The sequence below is a fragment of the Sturnira hondurensis genome, unplaced genomic scaffold (genome assembly GCF_014824575.4).
Source record: "Sturnira hondurensis isolate 20B ecotype Veracruz unplaced genomic scaffold, ASM1482457v3 Scaffold0002638, whole genome shotgun sequence".
Taxonomy (NCBI): domain Eukaryota; kingdom Metazoa; phylum Chordata; class Mammalia; order Chiroptera; family Phyllostomidae; genus Sturnira; species Sturnira hondurensis.
Window position 1 is genome coordinate 10,770,217 of NW_028075269.1, and position 20,080 is coordinate 10,790,296.

At 39.5% G+C, this 20,080-nt stretch overlaps 1 protein-coding gene across 1 annotated transcript in view; it reads right to left on the bottom strand.

Annotated features, from left to right (window-relative positions):
• Nucleotides 1–1,924: 1,924 nt before the first annotated feature.
• FBXO3 (F-box protein 3) overlaps nucleotides 1,925–20,080 on the bottom strand; it is a 38,817-nt gene continuing 20,661 nt past the window's right edge. The window contains exons 4-11 of the mRNA XM_037040480.1: nucleotides 19,865–19,979; nucleotides 18,125–18,329; nucleotides 16,744–16,789; nucleotides 14,007–14,091; nucleotides 12,830–12,952; nucleotides 10,579–10,694; nucleotides 8,672–8,862; nucleotides 1,925–3,091 (exon numbers count right to left, since the gene is read on the bottom strand). Of these exons, the coding sequence (XP_036896375.1) occupies nucleotides 2,891–3,091; nucleotides 8,672–8,862; nucleotides 10,579–10,694; nucleotides 12,830–12,952; nucleotides 14,007–14,091; nucleotides 16,744–16,789; nucleotides 18,125–18,329; nucleotides 19,865–19,979 (1,082 nt within the window). The 3' untranslated portion in view covers nucleotides 1,925–2,890. The remainder of the gene's footprint in view (nucleotides 3,092–8,671; nucleotides 8,863–10,578; nucleotides 10,695–12,829; nucleotides 12,953–14,006; nucleotides 14,092–16,743; nucleotides 16,790–18,124; nucleotides 18,330–19,864; nucleotides 19,980–20,080) is intronic.

Consider the following 20,080-nt stretch of genomic DNA (forward strand, 5'->3'; position numbering starts at 1 on the left):
CAGATGCATTATCTTACATGCATCCTATGAGCTGTTCCCTCCTTGAAACTCTCCTGGATTCTGAGATGCCAATCTCTCCTGGTTTTGCTTCCAGTTCATTGACCTTTCAGTCTGAGATTCTTTCCCCACTACTCATTCATAATCTGCACTTCCAGGGTGGGACTGAGAATCATTGCTCTATGTGTTTCCTGGGAGACTACAGGGCATCCACGTTGTTTTAGCTTGGAGATACGTTTGTAGGTGATTTTCAAATACTTATTCTCCAGTCCTGATCAGTCCCTCAATCTTCATATTCACATCCAATTGATTGCTGGACATCTCCACCTACATGTCCCACAGACACCCCGAACTCAAACTGTGTCCAAATCTGAACTCATTTCCAATGATCCACTGCTTTTTCTTCTCCCATAAATAAAGCCAAAAACCTGGGGACCAACTTTGGTTTTTCTCACTCCCTCACACCTAATCAACTCCTGCCTACATCATTTGCTTATCTCAACTTCACAGCCTCTTCACTACACCTGCCACTGCCCTAATTCAGGCTCGCAGCATGTCTTACTTGGACCATTGCCTTTACTTTGTACTAGGTTTCCATGCTGAACACGTTAGTTCCTGGGTCCTGTACCCTTTCTCTACCTATCCTGCTGGAGACCTGGCTGCTTCACCTCTTGTCTGATTTTCTTATCATTCATTCTAGAACACAGTATGACCGCAGCTGCTATTTTGCAATCATGAAGTGACCTTTAAGACTAGTCTGGAGCTAAGGATAGTGGAGCAGAAAGATGGAAGGAATCTAAAATGTGGACACAATTGGGCTGCCACCGTATCAGCCCAGAATTAGTTACCTACGATTTACCACAAGAGGAAAAAAACCCCTAAGCTGTTTAAACTATTTAGGTATCGGTTTCATTCTGATGCATCAAGCTTTAGAGAGATAGGTGTTCTCAAGAGACCTCAAAGCCACAAATGGCCTTAAGTCTGATCAATTTTTAGATCCCTTTTATGTGTGAATACACATTTTTGCCAATGAAATAAAAAAAAAACTTGCGCTTGTTAACCAATACCTTAGCATGAATTAGAGGTCACACATCCAATATGCTAAAAGAATGTGAATTTTGATGAGAGGCTAAACAACTCTTAAGCATTCTGAGGCGCAACACTGGTGGGGTTGCCGGGGAGACTCGGGGCATTGTGGGTACTCTGGGACTGAAAGGAGAGGTCATCCAGAAAAGGGAAGCATGCAATGCATGGCAGGGGATCCTGGGGCCAGCTTCAACTTGCAACATTAACTAGTTTTAAATTACTGCTTTACCAGGAAGATTTTCAGAGATCAGTGTGTTGATTAAAAAGAAGACATAGGCGTAACAGAAGGTTTTGGCAACCTGATAATACTCTATTTTTTTTTAAAAAGCAGGTGCCCTGGCTGTTGTGGCTCAGTGGATTGAGCGCAGGTCTGCGAACCACAGGATCACGGTTCGATTCCCAGTCAGGGCACATGCCTGGGTTGCAGGCCACTTCCCAGCAGGGGACGCATGAGAGGCAACCATACATTGATATTTCTCTCCCTCTCTCCTTCCCTTCCCTTCTAAAGATAAATAAATAGAATCTTTTTAAAAAAGCAGGAAAAACTGCTCACTCCATTTGAGAGCATTTTGACAGATGCCAATATGAAAAGGTTAAGTTTGACTTCATGGTCTCTGATGGCAGCTGTTTCACCCCAATACCCTCCTCTTCTTACAGTTTTCAGTATGAAACAACTGTTCCTGGGGGAGATGGAAAGTGGGGTGCCTGACTGGGTAGAACCAAATCCAGGAAGTGGCTTCCAGTGGGTCTCTAGCAACAGACTAGCGGGTGTCACTGCCTCTTTCATCTTAAGAGCAGAGGCCTCTTCATAAATTGACGGAAGACAGGCAATTATACAAAATGCAGCATCAGAACCAAAATTTGTCTTTAAAAGGTGAGTTTTTGACACTTGGAGAACTTCATTCCAAACTCTCAATAATATAATTACAAAAAAATCCATGTTTCAGGAAAACATACTTAATCTTAACATAAAACTCATGTCACTTATCACAAACTTAAAAGTGTATAAAGGGGAAAAAAGCGGTATTTACAAATTTAGACTATGTAAGACATTGTGAAGAATTTTTGTTAATAAACAACATAATACATACTTTTACACTCTACATTTCAAAAATGTATCTGTGAACAATAGTAATGTTGATGATTTTAATTAAATTCAAGGTGTTATGGTGAAGATGTTAAATTAAATTCAAGGTTGGGAGAGCTGAAGACTAAACTCAAAGTCAAAGTCATAAAACTTTAAAGTTATAGTGATAAAAAACTTTTAAATTCAAGGATAGATTGTCTAAGAAAGGACAAAAAGACTAGCATTCAACCTATTCAATTAGTTCCCTATGAGTACAAAATATATAGAAATCACTAAATGGATTAGCCTAATTACAAATTGTGTTCATTTCTAAATGACAACGGCAAGAAGTCTTTTCACAGAACTTTTCAGTCACATAGTTTCTATCCTTGGGTAGGTATTCCTGCTATATTTTAAATCCTTATTCAAAGCAATTCCCTTCTGCTTCCATAGTTGATAAGTACAAAATACTTTGAAACAAAGAAATGTCCACTCCATAGCTAGAGAACTAAGACTCCTAAAAGAGAAAAAAAAAATCTCATTTCTTCCTCAACCTCAAAATCACTAAGCAAACTCAAATGATCCAATTCCTAACGAAGAGTCGCATAGGATCCAGAGCCCAGACACAATATTTCATGCTAGTTTTTCTTGCTATATGCCGAGAACAATTTAGGTATTTACATTATTGAGGAATCTATTTAACAGTGGATTCATTCCAGTGGTTCCATTAGCAGAAGCTCGCTAAAATAGGCGTGAGTAGCGGCGTCTGCGAATGGGAACGTCAAAGAGTCTCCTCGGCCTCCCTCCCTCGTCATCTTCATCAGATTCATCCATATCTGCTGAATCGTCGTCGTCGTCTTCCTTCTCTTCTTCTGTCTCTTCCATCTCTTCATAGTCATATGAAGACGATTCGTCTTCCTCGTCTTCTGCCTCTTCCATTTCCTTGAAAGAAAAAACAGTCTTTTGATAAGAACTTCCATCAGTTTTTTATACTTATCTAATGCAAATTCTGATTTATCTAGAGTCTAAACAACCAGACTGCCAAATACGAATTTTTATAGACTTGAACGGCACACTTGCAAAATGCACATGCTGATGCAAGATTCCAGAGCGCATATTCTAATGCATGTTTAAAAACCCTCAGTGTGGTTTTCAGGGTAAGTATGGCTCAATACAGCACTCATTTTTTAACATGGTAGTTGTTATTCTACACTACCGTGTTACTTTTAACGCAATAGTGTAGCAAGCAGGCCACTCCTTACAAGATAAAGCTTTACCAAGTTTATCACATTACTGTATTACATAACAATTCCTTATTAATCTATATGCTTACAGAAAAGAGGATATGAGAATACTGATATGGTATGACCTCTACTGGTAATTTTTATGTACTGTCAACAAGAGGCCTCAGATTTCTACTGTGCTTCTAAAGGCACATCATTTCAAGTTCAGCCACCATTGGTAGCCTCTGCTTGTAAATGAACTTGTTGAAGTCTCTCAGAGCAGGGAAGTGGTGATGCTGAATACGCAACATCTGAACATCTGCTGGAAACTTGCTCTTAAGCAGTGTTTCTAATCAAGTCTTGACTTACTGTGCTGTTAATTTTCTCTCTCACTTTTGAAGATCCAAAGAGAGGAGCTGCTACCTTGGACAGAATTCTGAGCAGCGGGGTCCTAGTTCGTAACGTGGGAAATGTTGGGAACCTTGGGCTGTGATGGCAGCAAAAGTCCTTCCACTGAGGCTTCTATGACACTTCACGATGCAGCACCTCCATTACCCTTCTGGTCTCCTCTCCAACCACTGTCCCCTTTGCCCGTCCTCCAGGACAAGGGCATCCTCGCAGTTCTTCCAGGCATATTATTACTGTGTCAGGGCCTTTGTACTTGCTGTATTTAGTTTGGAACACTCTTCCCTCATGTATCCAAGGGCTCTTTCTAGTTCTTTCAAGTCTCAACTCAAATGTCACTGAGGCCTTTCTTGACATATCTTTATATTATACAACCCAACAAGACATTCCTTATTCCCTTTACTGGTTTTTCTCCAGAGCACATGTCATTGATACTACTTGACCTGAGTACACAGTGTTGATTTGCTACACTTGTGTCCTCTAGCTGAAATGTAAATTCCAAGACAGAGATTTTGATTGTATCATTCACTGCATTTTCCCCAGCACCTAGTAGGTACTCAGAAAATATGTGTTGAGTGAGCAAATGAATTGATTTGGGAGAAAGGTATTGTTCTGTAGTAGGACTCATCAAAAGAAATTGTCACTAGGATTTATTATAACATGAACAATAATAATCAGAAAATATACATAAATATGCTACTAGATATTCCATTATTTTTCCTCTCTAGATTTTTTTTTTTAATCTAGAGAATGAAGACTTTGAAATTCAACAGCAGGTTCAAAAAGGGAAAGGGAAAAGGATTAGGAAATTCTAAAATATTAAATATAGATAGTATATTATTCATTATCTTCATGAAAAGGAAAACAGAAAAACTGTTTAAAAAAACCAGTGTGTCTAAAGAGAGAGACTGTTCACGGTCACAGCTAAGACGCACACACGCACGGCACAGCAGGGGGGGAACAAAACCAGCAAGGGATATGAATCAGAAGCTGGTGCCTCTGTCTAAAAACAAACAACAAACCACCAAGATCAACAAAAGGCTTAAGACCAACCAACAGGGTCTTTTAACATGGCATCAAAGTATAAAGCAAAAGGCGGGGTTAAGCCTCCTAATGAATCACATTGTTAGAGGACATAAAAGCAGAACTTCCACAGCAGAACAAACAAACATGTACACAGGAAAGGCAAAGAGAAGCACGACTCCAATGCAACCCCCACTTCCTGCTTCATGCTGGTTAAAATTAGTCCAGAATTCTCATTTAGTTTTATTCATGTCTCATCCTCAATAGAGAAAAAATATTTTCCACAAGGCAGGTCAAGATATTACACTACTATTTGTGGTTGGGAGGACACTAAAACTCTAAATAAGTAAGAACATAGTTAAGAGAGAGTTGAACATGTAATGAGTTTATTATTGTAATGTAAAATTATAAATTTAGAAATTTGAAAAAGGAATAAGTAGGTATTATAAAACTTCTCAGTTTTAATTTCTAACATAATCAATATATAATCCACATAAGCAAGAGTTCTTTGGAGTCCTCATAGCTTTCTTTTAATTCGAGTTGACATACAATATTGTATTAGTGTCAGGTGTACAACATGGTTAGACATACACACACGCGCACTATGCAGCGATGAGCACAGCGAGTCTAGCAGCCATCTGTCACCACAGTTATCGCAACGTTATTGACTGTATTCCCTAAGCTGGACCTCCCATTCCTGTGACTTGTTTTATAACGGGCAGTTTGTGCTTCTTAATCCCTTCGCCTTTTTGCTCATTCTTCTACCCCACTCCTCTTTGGTCATCCCCAGTTTGTTCTCTGTATCTGTTAAGTTTGTGTCATTTTGTTTGTTCACATGTTTTGTTCTCAGATTCCACACATTAAGAGAAATTATACGGCTTTTGTCTTTCTCTGACTTAGTTCGCTTAGCATAATACCCTCTAAGCCCATCCATGTCATTGCAAAGGGCAAGGTCCCATTCCTTTTTTACTGCGGGTAATAGTCTGTGACACACACACACACACACACACACACACACACACACACACACACACACCTTCTTTATCCGTCCATCTGTGGGCGGACTCCTAGGTTAATTTCTTATCTTGCCTGTTGTCAACAATGATGCAGCAAACGTAGGGGTGCACGTATCTTTTACAAATTAGTGTTTTTTATATCTTTGGATAAATACTCATGAGGTGGAACTTTTAATTTTTTGAGGAATCTCCAGTAACTTTAGAGAGCTTAAAGGGGTCATGAAACCAAAAAGTTTGAAATGACTATTCTTAAGTAAAGACCGCTTTACACCCACCCTAACGAACATTACGAACAAGCCTCGACAGGACCAAGCAGACCAGACCATACCTGACCGCCTGCCCCAATAAATCGCCACACTCTTTAGACTTTATGTTAGGGATAGTGCCAACTTTAGGACAAGGAATATTGTCAGAGATAGAGATTTCATAACAAAAAATATAAGCACAACATTAAAAAGACAGCACAATCCTAAGTATATTTGCATATAATTATAGTGCTTCAAAACACATGAAGCAAACCTGATAGAACTAAAGGGAAATAGACAAAACTGTAATTATAACTGGAGATTACAACAATGGTCTCTCATAGAACAAAGACAAAAAATGATCAGTAAATATATAAAAGACTTGAAAAACAATCAACCAGTTTCACTGGTCATTTATAGAATATTCCCCCAAATAACAGAGCACATTCTTTTCAAATACAGGAGTATTTACCAAGACAGACCATAATTCTGGACCATAAAACATTTGAAAGGATTCAAATTATACACAGTGAGTTCTCTAACCATAACAAAATTAGAAATCAATAACCAAAAGACAACTGGAAAATCTCCATGTTTGGAAATTAACACATTTCTAGAAAAGTCATAGATCAAAATTAAATTACAAGGAAAATCTGAAAACATTCCAAACCAAATGTTAAAGAAAACACAATACAGAATTTATGAAATGTAGCTGAAACAGTGCTTATAGAGAAAAAAGTTCTAAAATCAATAATCTAAACTTCTACCTTAAGAAGCTAGGGGAAAAAAAAGTAAATTAAACCCAAATTAAATAGGAGGAAATAAAGATAATTGCAGAAATCAATAAAAATAAAAAGTGAGCAAATAACAGAAACAAGTCAGTGAAAGCACAAGTTGTTCCTTTAAATGATCATTAAAGTGACAACCCCTCAATAAACTGATGAACAAAAGAGAAGATATAAACCGCTAATGTTAAGAATGAAAGAGGAAGTCCGGCCTCCCGACTCCAGGCAGGGGGTGGGTGGGTGGGGGCTGGGGACCTGGCGGGAAGGGAAGGGGCAGGGACCAGGAAGAAAAAAAAGAATGAAAGAGGATGAGGACATGTGACTGTAGCACTTGCAGCCATTAAAAGGATTATCAAAGAAATACTGTGAATAACTTTATGACAATAAATCCAACATTTAGACAAAATGGACAAATTCCTTAAAAGACACAAATTATCAAAAGTGATTCGAGACAGAAAACATGAATATTACAGAAATTCATATTTCAAAAGCTTTCCAAAAAGAAAATCTCAGCCCTGGATGCCTTCACTGATAAATCACGTCAAACACTCCAGGGTACGGTGACACCAGTGTCACGCAGAGTCTGGACTAGTGGGAACGGCACTGCCATGGAAGCAGCAAACCCTCAGTCCTGGGGGCAGACAGTAGAAGGCATTCCTCCGCCCAGAGGGAAGACCACGCCCCCACCCAGACCATGGACTGTTCTCACCAGACATACAAGTGTAATGGCCTGAAAAGCCTTTGCGCTCTCTCACCGTCCTCTCTACAAGTTGGACTGCCAAATGAGTCAGCTCCGGGTCAGATTTAGATCGTGTCCATCTTCCCAGACTCAATTTAGACCCACCCGCCAGGGTCATCCCAAGAGCCAGAGGGTTTTTTCTGAACATTTGAATGTAACTGGTAAGACAACTCAATTACATTCTGGGTATACAATTCACATTTTACTCTTATTATGTAGCTGGAGCTTCATGGTTTTCTCTAGTCATTTTATAGCTCATGAGATTGGGATTACTGTAATATGTATCATAAGGTAACCCAAAAAATGAGATTAAAAAAATATACCTCATTGACTTAGGAAATGATGCCAAAGAGAGACTACTGAAAGTAGGAGTCTACCCATTAAATCCTCTTTGTAATAATTTCTCTAGGATCTTTGTATTATTTTACAAAATTGGGAGTTCTAGCAAAACACCAGAAGAAATTGTTTTCCCAGTCTTACTAAAATAAAATAGATACGAACTGGTCTAGTGTGATGTTTCTCAACAGGCAATGGATGCACTTGTGGAAACAGCGGAAAAGAGGCTGAAACTGTAGTAACCACTCTGTATGATACTACAATGGTAGACCTGTCATTACACACATGTCCAAACTCACAGAACACACACCACCAAGAGTGAACCCTATGTTGCAGACGGACTGCAGGTGATAACGATGGGTCAGTCGGTGTAGGTTCAACAGTTGTAAAAATGGTACCAACTTGGGCCGGAGATATTGTGTAGGGGCAGGAGGCATATGGGAAATTTCTGTACCTTCTGCTCAATTTGTCTGTGAATCTAAAACTGCCCTAAAAATGAAGCTATTAAACTAACAAACAAAAACAGGCAACAGAGTTACTCTGATTGAAGAGTAGAGAGCTTAGTTCACTTACTGCCCACTCCCCCAGCACAGCCACATACCCCACCCCACCCCAAGGTACCTCCCTCAAAACTTCTAGGGTTCTCTGGGACAATTTATAAACTATTTGTCTGGCTAATCAACAAAGACCCTCTGTGGAGTTCATTCTAAAAAGTCATGTAAACCAGCACCAGAGGAAAATTTAACCTACCAATCGAGCTATAGACACCCTGAATGTCGGACATGCCATATGGAATTGGGGAATGGCGACATTAAAGATCTTGTCTTTAAAGTAAAGAAAGTGAAAGGTATAATATCCTTCCATATATCCCGATGTCGTAGAGAATGTGGTACAACTTGTGTATTCATACACCCGGCCAGGGCTGATGATTGGAAATTCACCTGCAGAGAAATAGTAACAATAAAGTATAAAATTCAGTTCTTCATTACAGCAAATAAGATCTGCCTCTGGGGGACTGGGTAAACTATGTTAAAGTAAATGCACAGTTAGAAACAAAATCTAAAAGGGAATATAACAAAGTGTTAACAGTGATCAGATTATGAGTATTTTGACTTTTTTGTCAAAATCCCTCTAATTCTCTATGTTGAGGGTGTATGGGTTGGGTGGGGGATATCCAATAGAATAAGACAAAATTTAAAAAGGAATATTTTTTTTCAAAATGCTTGGAGACATTTTAGATACCATCTGTAAGACATAAGTAATAAAAAGTGTCACAGGCACTAGTTTAAAAACAGCAATAAGAATGATCTCAGTGTTTTAAACAGCAAGAGACTAAGCCATCCAGTTCTGAGGACGCAGCGTAGGCAGAGCCCAGACCACTTGGCAGTCGCAAGGGACGGTTCCTACTCAAAGGCACCTGGTGACTTAAACAGAATTAGGACTTTAACAAAATTGTTCAGCACTAGATCACCAAATAAATTCAGGAAAAATTCCTTAAATAGACATGTGGAAGATGACTTTATTTGTGGGAATGAATTAGAACAATTTTATTTATTTTTTAGATTTTTTAAAAAATTATTTTTTAAAGATTTTATTTATTTTTAGAGAGGGGAAGGGAGGGATAAAGAGAAAAATCAGTGTGTGCCTCGTGCACACCTGCTACTGGGGAGCCTGACCCGCAACCCAGGCATGTGTCTGAGACTCGGTTCAAACTGGTGACCCTTTGGTTCGCAGGCTGGCACTCAATCCACTGAGCCACATCAGCCATGGCAAATTAGAACAACTTTAATTAAAACTGAATTCTGTATATGCTTAGGACCAATAACAGAAGTGAAAAGCTTAAATAATGTTATTTTTTCTGAAGCACAAACACAAAATCAGAAGAATCTAAGGGTTCATACATTTAAGAAACTATAATTCTTTAAAAAGTTGAATGTTGATGGATATCAAGCTAGAGATGATCGAAATCCATAAATAATAAAAATCTGTTAGTTTTAACATTTCTCCTCAAATTTCAATTATTTTCTCTTTCTGTCCTATGCCTACACTATAGGATAATGAATGACTGTTCAGCTAAAACAAACGAAAAAAGGAACTGAAGAAGAAAAGCAAGGAACTCAAATCATCCACAGAATGAAAACTCAATCCTTGAGTTTGCTATAATTTTCTTTTCTTTTCTTTTTCTTTTTCTTTTTTTTAAGATTTTATTTATTTATCTTTAGAGGGAAAGGGAAGGAGAGAGGGAGAGAAATGTCAATGTATGGTTGCCTCTGGTGTGTCCCCTGTTGGGAACTGGCCTGCAACCCAGGCATGTGCCCTGACTGGGAATCGAACCCCGATCGTATGATTCGCAGGCCCGAGCTCAATCCACTGAGCTACACCAGCCAGGGCTCGAGTTTGCTATAATTTTAGAAAAGTTCATGTTTAAGGTACTAAACTGAAGAAATAATAACCTTCACACATTGTATTTATGAAGCAAAGTATTCGAGTTAGGAAAGCACAGAATCTATGATAGCTTTCGCACTGCGAACATAGCTATTAAAAAGATGTAGTCTTATCCACTAACTACATCACGCATCTTCTAAGCTGTGTCACATATATGCTCTCTAAAATGTCAGAAGCAACTGATATATTAAACCAAATCTTGTGTTACATACCAACTACTCCAGGTCCTTGAACTTCTTCTACGTCACCTTTAGCGTTGGTTATTCTCCAATAGCGACTGTCCAACTGACAAGCCTTCTCAGGAAGCGCATCCTTTGACATCTCAATCCTGCAGAAGGAAATGAGGCAGTCAAGACACACAAATCAGGCCTTCTTTGTTTCTTTTGTTAAGAGCTCCAGTATTTGGGTTAAGACCACAAAGGGGATTTCTGAAGTAACTTAAGAAACCCACCCCAGGGTCTGCGTTAATCATCTGTTTCTGGAAGTCCTCAAAGACAATGGCCTGAGCAGCTGAAGCCCCAAAGGGATGCTGTCAGGTGAGTCCCGCCCAGACCTCCAGTGGGGGCTAAGGACAGAAACACAGCGCAGAAACTCACAAAGACAATGCAGACAATGCTCTTCAAATAAAGATCAGTACGGGAAACACTTTCTAGAATATGGTGCCATGAAAAAGCTTCTGTTTTAAAAACTTACAGCCTTTTATTGCTACACAACCCATTTCCCTTTTTCCCATTAGCTTCTAGAAAGCTCAAAGCAAAATGTCACTGTTTAGTTCGTGGGATGATGCCTTCGTCTGGGCATCTGCTGTCCCTTGTTTTCTGTCCTCCACAAGCACATGTAGGCACCATTACTTGAAGCAGGTTTCATCGTAGAAAAGATCTAAATCCCACACGCAACATCTGTGCATGTGTAACATGTACAGAAATGTCTGTCAAAGGCTGCATACAACATCGGATCCTATGATGCTCCTGCTAAGTGTATATTATTATCATATTTCTAGCATATATATATGTGCATGTGTATTTATTTTTGAAACATTATATAGATCTTAGAATATACAAAAAAGATATCTAAAAACAAAGTATCAGCCCTGGCTGGTGTAGCTCAGTGGATTGAGCGCGGGCCTGTGAACCACACGATCGCGGTTCGATTCCCAGTCAGGGCACATGCCTGGGTCGCAGGCCAGTTCCCAGCAGAGGATGCACGAGAAGCAACCATACATTGATGTTTCTCTTCCTCTCTCCTTCCCTTCCCCTCTAAAGATAAATAAATAAAATATTTTAAAAAACAAAGTATCCTTAGTCCCTTCCTTAGAGCAATGTGTTGCCTTTATGCCATAGCAAAGAGTATTTCTACTTAAAATGAGTTCGTATTTGTTTTTTATTTAACCAAATCTAGTGCTTATCACCATGTCTGATAACCAGGCAGTGCTCAATAAATATGTATTAGACTTTTAATTGGATCCACACAGGCCAGATGAAATTTAGAAAGCACGGTTCTACCTTGGGCAATTAGATAGCGTCTAGAGAACATACAACTCTAATTCTGACCTTTCATGATGACTACAAGGGAGTGGTCCACTTTGTAAAGCACCTGGCAGGACACTTGCATTTACGAGAAGTAACTCAGAGATTAATACAAACTCAAACTTCTTTATAAACACCATATTGAACTTTTCCCATAAGTGGCCTCAGGTAATTTCTGAAAATACTTCACTATTCATCTGACCCAGAAAACCACACAAAACGACACAAATCAAGAAGTTCAAATCTTTGTGTTCACTTTAAGAACACTCGTGAAACTGCCCAGGCCATCGGTGGTGTGCATATCTGCAGAGCCACCACGTGTCTGAAGGACGACACCTCACAGAAGCTTCCTTTGTTATAACGGTGGAGTCGGTAGTGTGTCCAGGCTGAACAGTGGGGCTGGACACAGGGTCGGTGGCCCCAAAAGGGTCTGAATTTTGCTATATATGCTGAGAAACACAGAGAGTGCTGCTGAAGGAAGGGAGCAGACGCAGGTTCCCTGGTCACTGAGCACACACAGGTGAACAGAGCTCGCAAGACGTGGCGCAGAGCTCCCAGAGCTCCCGGCCAGGGTAGCCCACACAGGAGCTCCCCTGCCACTGTGACATGATCCTTTTACTGAAAAAGAGCAGACTGTTCCTAAACCAGAAGAGAGGGTTGCACAGAAGAAAAAGATGTCTCAGAAGACACTGAGGAAACAAGAACTTGGGTCCCGAGAGTAAAGTCAGCATCAAATAAATGCAAATAAAGTAAAAGCAGAAGCCCCATTCCTGCGGAGTCCACTGCAGGAAATCTGTTACCCGCTTTTCCTCCACACTTCAGCAAGAAGCTGGCGTTCAACATGTGTTTCATATACCACGTCCAATGGGGCAGTACAACAGCTCCACAGGATACATCCCATCACAAACTGAAAGGAAACCCCATTTAAAATTCTCACCTGATCCGGTACGTGAAGAAATAGTGGGGTGGATGTACGGAGCTAAGTTCTGGCAGAAACGACGTGGAGACGGAAACTGTAATGTCCCCAGTTGTTGCCACGCACTCCGGATCATGAATATATCTGGGTAATTAAAAAAATCAAACACTTTTTAGTCAACTAACCTCAATTCTATAAGATAAAGGGTTTAAAGATACAATACAAAATAGCTTATACTTCAGTTTAAAATTGAAAATTTAAATCATATATGGGACTTTGAAGGTATAGTCCTGCCCTGGCTGGTGTGGCTCAGTGGTTGAGTGCTGGCCTGTGAACCATAGGGTCGCAGGTTCGATTCCCAGTCAGGGCATATGCCTGGGTTGCAGGCCGGGTCCCCAGCGGGGTCATGTGAGAGGCAACCACATATTGATGTTTCTCTCCTTCTTTCTCCCTCCCTTCCCCTCTCTAAAAAAATAAATAACTAAATAAAAGTATAGTCCTATTAACCTTAGAAGAAAACTAGAAATTACAAACAAACCAAAAAAGCTTTGACGATTCTGGATCAATAATGGTAGCAGTCAAGGTTCAATGATCAGTGGTTGAAATCATAGAGCAGTAATTAACTTGGACACTAAAAAGAGCTCATCCCCTTTTTCAGAGCTAAGGAAACACTGGGGCAGCTGAAAACCCAGCTATGCCCTATACAGCGGCTCTGACTAAAAATGTGTTAGCATGTTATTCTGGGGCCTCTAATGTATATTTAAATCTATCATTTCTGCCAACCAGGCTACTGTGAAGCAATATTACCTCTAATACCACCTACGATAACCTGGATGTTCCATTTAGAGATAATACATATTTTCTAGGAGTTAACAGCTACTGAGTTGCTATTCATACTAAATCTATTATCTGGCAAACAGCTTTATTCCCCCCCCCCCACAAAAAGAAACTATACAACTAGTAATATAAAGCCATAACTTCTAAATCAAAATCAGTTTTTCCTCTTAATTCGTCAAGATAAGAAAAATACTAGTTGTTTCAGCGTTTGGATATTTTGGCTTTAAAGTGAGAATAAAACAGATTTACCATCATCAGAGGTTCCATTATTAACCTTCCTGGGAAACTTCACCTGCGATCCATAACCGATGGTTTTTGCTGATTACAGTCATCCCAATCTAAAGAGCCCCAAGCAAAATACCTGAAAATTTGGTCTCTGATGATAGGGAAGCCACCGGATACAACATTGTTGACATAGGAAGTAAACCAGTCAGTAAAAGTGTCACCTATAAACCAGAAATGGGAAGAAAAGGACAAAGAGTTTTTGTAAAATCTATACAGGAAACAAGGCAACAATTGTACTTTCTCTTTGCGTAAGGTGTGATATCAAAACTAGAAACATTTATAGATATAATTCCACTAGTCCTTTATTAGATCAGTTGCTAGTCTCAGTTGTATCCATCTTATTCCCAACTACCTGGCTAGGGGAATCTTCCAACTAATTTCAAACTACTTTTTACACTTAAAACTAAATAAAGATTCTTAAACTTTAATTTGTCCTGGTACAAGAATGAAAAGGCTTCTGTCTATAATTTCTGGAATAACGGACACATGGCTATGTTTAGGAAGAAACTGCAGAAGAAATGTCAGCACCTCAACTCAATCAGGGTCTACCCGGGTCCAGGTGCATTGTGCCTGGTGCTCCGTCTGGACATCTGACAGGAGGGTGGCGTGGGGCAGTTCTGAGCATCAGATGGGCCTACTCGCGCTACTACAGATTCAAACGCACAGCGGTCCTCTGTGTGCTCAGTGACCAGCTTAAAGCAGAAAACAGTGACCGAAAGAGTCTAGTCCAGACCATACGTCTGTGATCTAGTGACTGGGTCAGTAACAAGCACCTACATAAATTCTATTTGTCCTTTCTAGTAATACAACATAACTTTCTCAGACCTTCTTACTGTTAACACATCTCAGTGCCTAGTGTACATTAGTCCCTTAATCATTGCTGCCCAGTGAGTTTTTTGGTAAACTTTTTTTTTTACTAACCCAGTTCCTGTACTCTGCCATGCTTAAGGTCAGATGCTCAATTTATAGTATTTACTTAATATTTTATTTTGAGAATGATAAGAAGATACAATTTAGGCTTGGGTCTGGGGGTATACAAATGAAAATTTTAAAGGCATCATTTGAGAGAAAGTACACTCCAATAGTTGGCTCTTTCCTTAATGTCTCCTAATGGCCCTCTCTGTGCCCTTATTTATTAAATGCTATTGCATTCAAAATGAGTACTGATCACCTGTCTGCCTGGAGGAAGGTATGAAGAAGCCTATCTTTAATGACATTAATGGTGCCACTGAAATTCATAGAAGGTACAATCGTATGTTTTGAGAACTAGTAATTTTCCTGCAGAGTTTTAAAAAGAACATTTTTTATATTTCATGGAATGAAATATTATGTAAGAAAAAGAAACTTGTTATAGTTTACATAAAAAAGATATTGACACAGTGTATTTTGATGCACCTAAATTTATTATATTCCATGCACACCAAAGTGTGTTCTTTAAAGTGAGGACAGAATTTTCTATGTGGCCTTCACTACCAAACTTATCCGAAGAGAGAATATAGTTTTCTTAAATATTTATTAATAATGCACCTAACGCCAGGAGATTTTATCTTATGTTTTATCAAAAATTTCAAGAAAGTGAAACTTAGTTGAATCAAGACATAATTTATATTTCTAAGGCAGTTTATATTTTAAATTAAGCCTGTATCTTAGAGTTTCTTTGATAGCATTTCAATTTTTCAAGGTAGCTCAAAGGAAACTGCTTTCTCATCTTTCCTCTCAGCACTAACTCCCCATCTCATCTCAAATCTTTTGCTTTGCTCTTTCATTCCAGGAGAAATCCCTCCTAGAAGAACAGCATTACCGGACCTTAGTGCTCTGCTATAGGCGGTGGGTCTTCCCGACCATGACAACCCATCGGCAAACTCAGAGTAAGAAACCCAGAGAGCCTCGCAGGCAGCCTGCTTCAGAGCCTGGGCAGCCTTTCAGTTGCACTGAGTGGTGTCACTGCCCTGTAGTCACGATGACCAGCTCTGAAACCATGTGCTACTGGAAGATGCCAACGAGGGTGCTGAGCAGGAGCAAAACCATGGTCAGTGACCAGGTTTTAACTTGGAGACCACAGACGGCATGAGGCAGGGTGAGCTGAAAGCCAGGGGCCAAGTGTGAAAGCTTTTTATAATTGACTACGTAGGAGTGAGTGTCTCGATATTGTGAAGTACGCCATGAGACCCAGATCGTGCCACAGTACAGAACGTATGCTCTGCTCAAGCTTCCAATTAGGAGAAATAATTAAATACAGATGCCTTAGCCTGCAAATCCTCTTTACTATTAGTATATGAGGATATTTAATATATGCGTTTAAAAAGCCAAGTAAGTAGTCAGAAGCTTCTCTTGAGTGAGTAAACTCTAAGCCAAACGAGACTGAATGGATAGCAAGGGGGTGAGCAGCCCCTGCATGCAAACCGAGTTGTTCTCAAATCCTGTAAGAAATACCCTTTCAAGGACAAAGAAAAACTAGCCGTGCCAAGGAATGTACAAAGCCCAGTTTATACTGGTTTTCAAACTGCTGTTTTGGGGTCTCTAGGGTGACTTAACAGTATTTTACTGTTAAAACAGTATTTTACTTTGTACTGAGAAGTACAAAGTAGTTTTATGTATCTATGTCTCTAACTATGTAGCAGTATGATGTACATGGGAGGGAAACACGCTATACTTACTCACAGTGATTTTGTACTTTATAAACCAGCAAGCTTTAAGAAATACAAGTATAAAATTGCCAGCTGGTCAAGTAACCAAAAAGTTTCTACCAACTTAATTTTTTTGACCAGCAGGAAAAAAAAAACAAAAGAAAGAAAACTGTTTTTTTCTCCTACCTATGATAAACATGTCAATAGCAGCTGGATTTTGGGCCATTTGGTCCTAGGTGAGAAAAAGAATATTATAATTAAGAAAAATACATTTTACTTAATTTCTCAGCTTATTACCTGTATTCTTCCCTGAAGAAAAGGCAAAACAGACCAAAATAACTTAAGAACTCTAACTGATACCTGGACATTGCTCACGCTTTTTCTGCTCCATGATTTCTGCATTTAGGTTCTTTCCATAAAGCCCTTAGAAGGGAAGTGCCTGGCACTGCTCAAGGGCAGTTAAACACATGCACACTTCTATGACTGCCACAGGGAACTAAAAAACTGGCCTTCAGGGACAGAAATTATCCTTGAAGAAAAGGGCTTTGGATTCAGTCAAGAGACCTGAAGAATTCTAGGTTAGTCACTTTATAAATAAAGAAACCAACTCATTATCCAACAACCTTTATAGAGGCCATCAAGTCAAAAAAGAGATAAAAGATGTGAAAATGCTTGGAAAAAAATTAAAAGCTATGAAAGTTCTTAAAATATTTTAAATGTTATATGGCATCACATGTCTCACATAACTATGAAAAGTATTTTCTATTTTAAATTATTCATTTTACTTTTTTTAGTCCCCACCTAAGGACATTTTTTTCATTGTTTTGAGAGGTGGGGGTGGGGGAAGAGAAACATCAATGTGAAAGAGAAACACTTGACTCGGTTGCCTTCTCATATGCATCTTGACCTGGTATTGAACCAGCAACCTGGGTATGTGCCCTGACCAGGAATCGAACCTGTGACCTTTTGGTCTCTGGGACAATGCTCCAACAATTGAGCCACACTGGCCAGGGCTTGAATTCCTCTTTTAAGTTAAAAGTTCACAGCTAGGTAAAAATGAAGGCAGAAGTCCTGCAATTGAGGAATTATTAAAAACTGAAGAAATAAGACTGAAACCAAATACCATATTTTCTGATTATATTAAAATCATAACAAAAGCCTTCTGAAAAGGATCTTCATTTTTCAACAACTCAAATACCTACTGAAGAGTTTAAAAAGTTCCTATTGCGCTTGGATCAAATGATGTTCCAAAGCTAAATTTTTTTAAGTTGGAAATGTATATTACAATTAGTTCCTTTAACAAAAAGCTCGTTAGTTTTCCTTACCCTTAAAATGCCTTAACACAAATCAGAGCTTTCTTTCTCTGTGTACTGCAGCTTGCACTGTTTATCCACTGGTAAAATTCTCTTTTGGCATTCCATGCCATTCTGTCTCATTAGACAGGTTCTACTGTTAAATTGCATAACGCTCTATACGCATTCTACAACCCTGAACATTCCCGATGCACACGCTCATCCACTCATCAGAAAACATCTTAAAGCCACACCTAAACGCATGTCCGACTTACTGGACATTGGTAGAAAACTTCGTTTTTGTTCCGGCCCTCTGCAGCTTCCACTGCTATGTACTGACTCAGGCCAGTGTGGATGCAGAAAGTCAGAGGCAGGCAGTACTTCAGGCCCTGTCTCTGCTGGAAGCCCCCCGCCGCCGTGTCGACGTCTAACAAGTCCTCGGAGCGGTAGTGATTCGACAGCGCCATGCTTCCCAACAGCCTGAGAACAGACTCAAAAGGTCACCCGGGGCAGTGCCACACTGACAGCTGCTCTTTTTAATGGATAATAATTTCACACTGACAACTTGACGAGAACTGGCTCACATGTCGATTCTAAACTGGGAATGCAGAAAACACTACAATTTATATGTTCCATTCAAATTCTTGAGTGGAAAGAATCTAATTTAATTGAAAACCGAAGTGTCTAAAATGTATAAATGTCAGCTTTATAAAAAGAAAAATAGTTCAACTGCTTTCAACAACTGCCATCTTGCCATGATAAACTGACCTGCTGATGTTTGCTATGTATGCATGACTCTTTAATGTTTAAATCTCACTGATACTTTTATGCTATTATAGCTTTAGCTTGCTCTACCCTACCGGACAGTACAAATGTTAATCAGCCTAAACCTTGACCAAATTTTCATAAACTTAGGACGTTTGGCACCTAAATTCATCCCACTGCGTGTGCATGAAAACATCCCGCCGTGGGGCCCTGACGAGCTTCCTATCCCAAGTCTCACCGCTGGGCTGTGAATAGATAAAAATCCCTGTGTTGAGATTCAGGAACTTTCTGTAACATCAACTCTCGTCAACTCTTATAATAAAGTTCTCTACTGGTTTTGCTCTCGAAGTGTGACAATTTTTCAATTTTGTCAAATTTTGATTTGACAGGGAAATAGACCAGGAAAAAACCCCTAGTAATTAGGCTTCTTTGGTCCTAACTGCCCAGGGTTTCAATTCTGAACACCGCCTTGCAGTCTCGGTACAATCGCCTCCGAGACTCTCTGCACGCATGCGCGCGCGCAACCCTGACCTGAAATGGCGAGTAACGGAGCCTCATGATCCTTCACAAACACATGCCACGTTCCACTAAGAATAACGCAAAGTTCTCCCCAAATCCTCACTAGCATTTCACAAATGCAACATCTCTGAAATAGCTTAATTTCATACAAGAACAAAAGCAGACTTGTTCAGAGCATAGTCTTTAAAGCTGGGAGTGAATTTGACAGCTGCTACGTGGTCTGCTGTCCCCAAAGGTTCCACAATGAACGCTTCATCTTTTAGACGTTTGAAGCAGGCCATTTAATTATAAACTATGCTTGAATAGGATAAAACTATATCTTACATTAGTGTATATAGCTCTGAACAAATTATTGCTTTTTACATGGATGGTACATGGAATGCGCATCAGGTTCTCCAAAACAGATCATCTGGCCTCTAACAAGGTAAACACTTCGAGTTAAAATGCGTCCCCACGCATCTCTCCCCTACATCCCATAACCCCACACCCAACCAGACTTCATTTGCACTATAAGGATGCGTTGATAAAAATGATGTTTTCATAAGGCATATTATATTTATTTTGGTAAAATCAAATTCAAGCTGTAGATTGTGTCCTGTGGATGGCTACAAGGAAGAAGAGGGAATTCCTATACTCCTTGAATCTATTAAGAGTAACTATAAATACCATTCATTTTCTTTCTAGAAAACAACTTGTATCATTAAAAGTAACCCCAACAGCCAACATCTTACCCAGGAACCACCAGCTTCTGCCCATTGTGGATACGGTACGAACATCGATAATCGTCAGGAAGCTTGCACCCGATCTGGGCTTCCACGGCATCCAGGTCTTCTTCTCGAGCACCCTCTGCAAGCGCACAAAAAAGCACGTTATGAAGAAATGATACGCATTAAATCTAAGACTAAATACAGTCTTCCCGCTAGCCAGTGAAACAAACTTACAGCAAG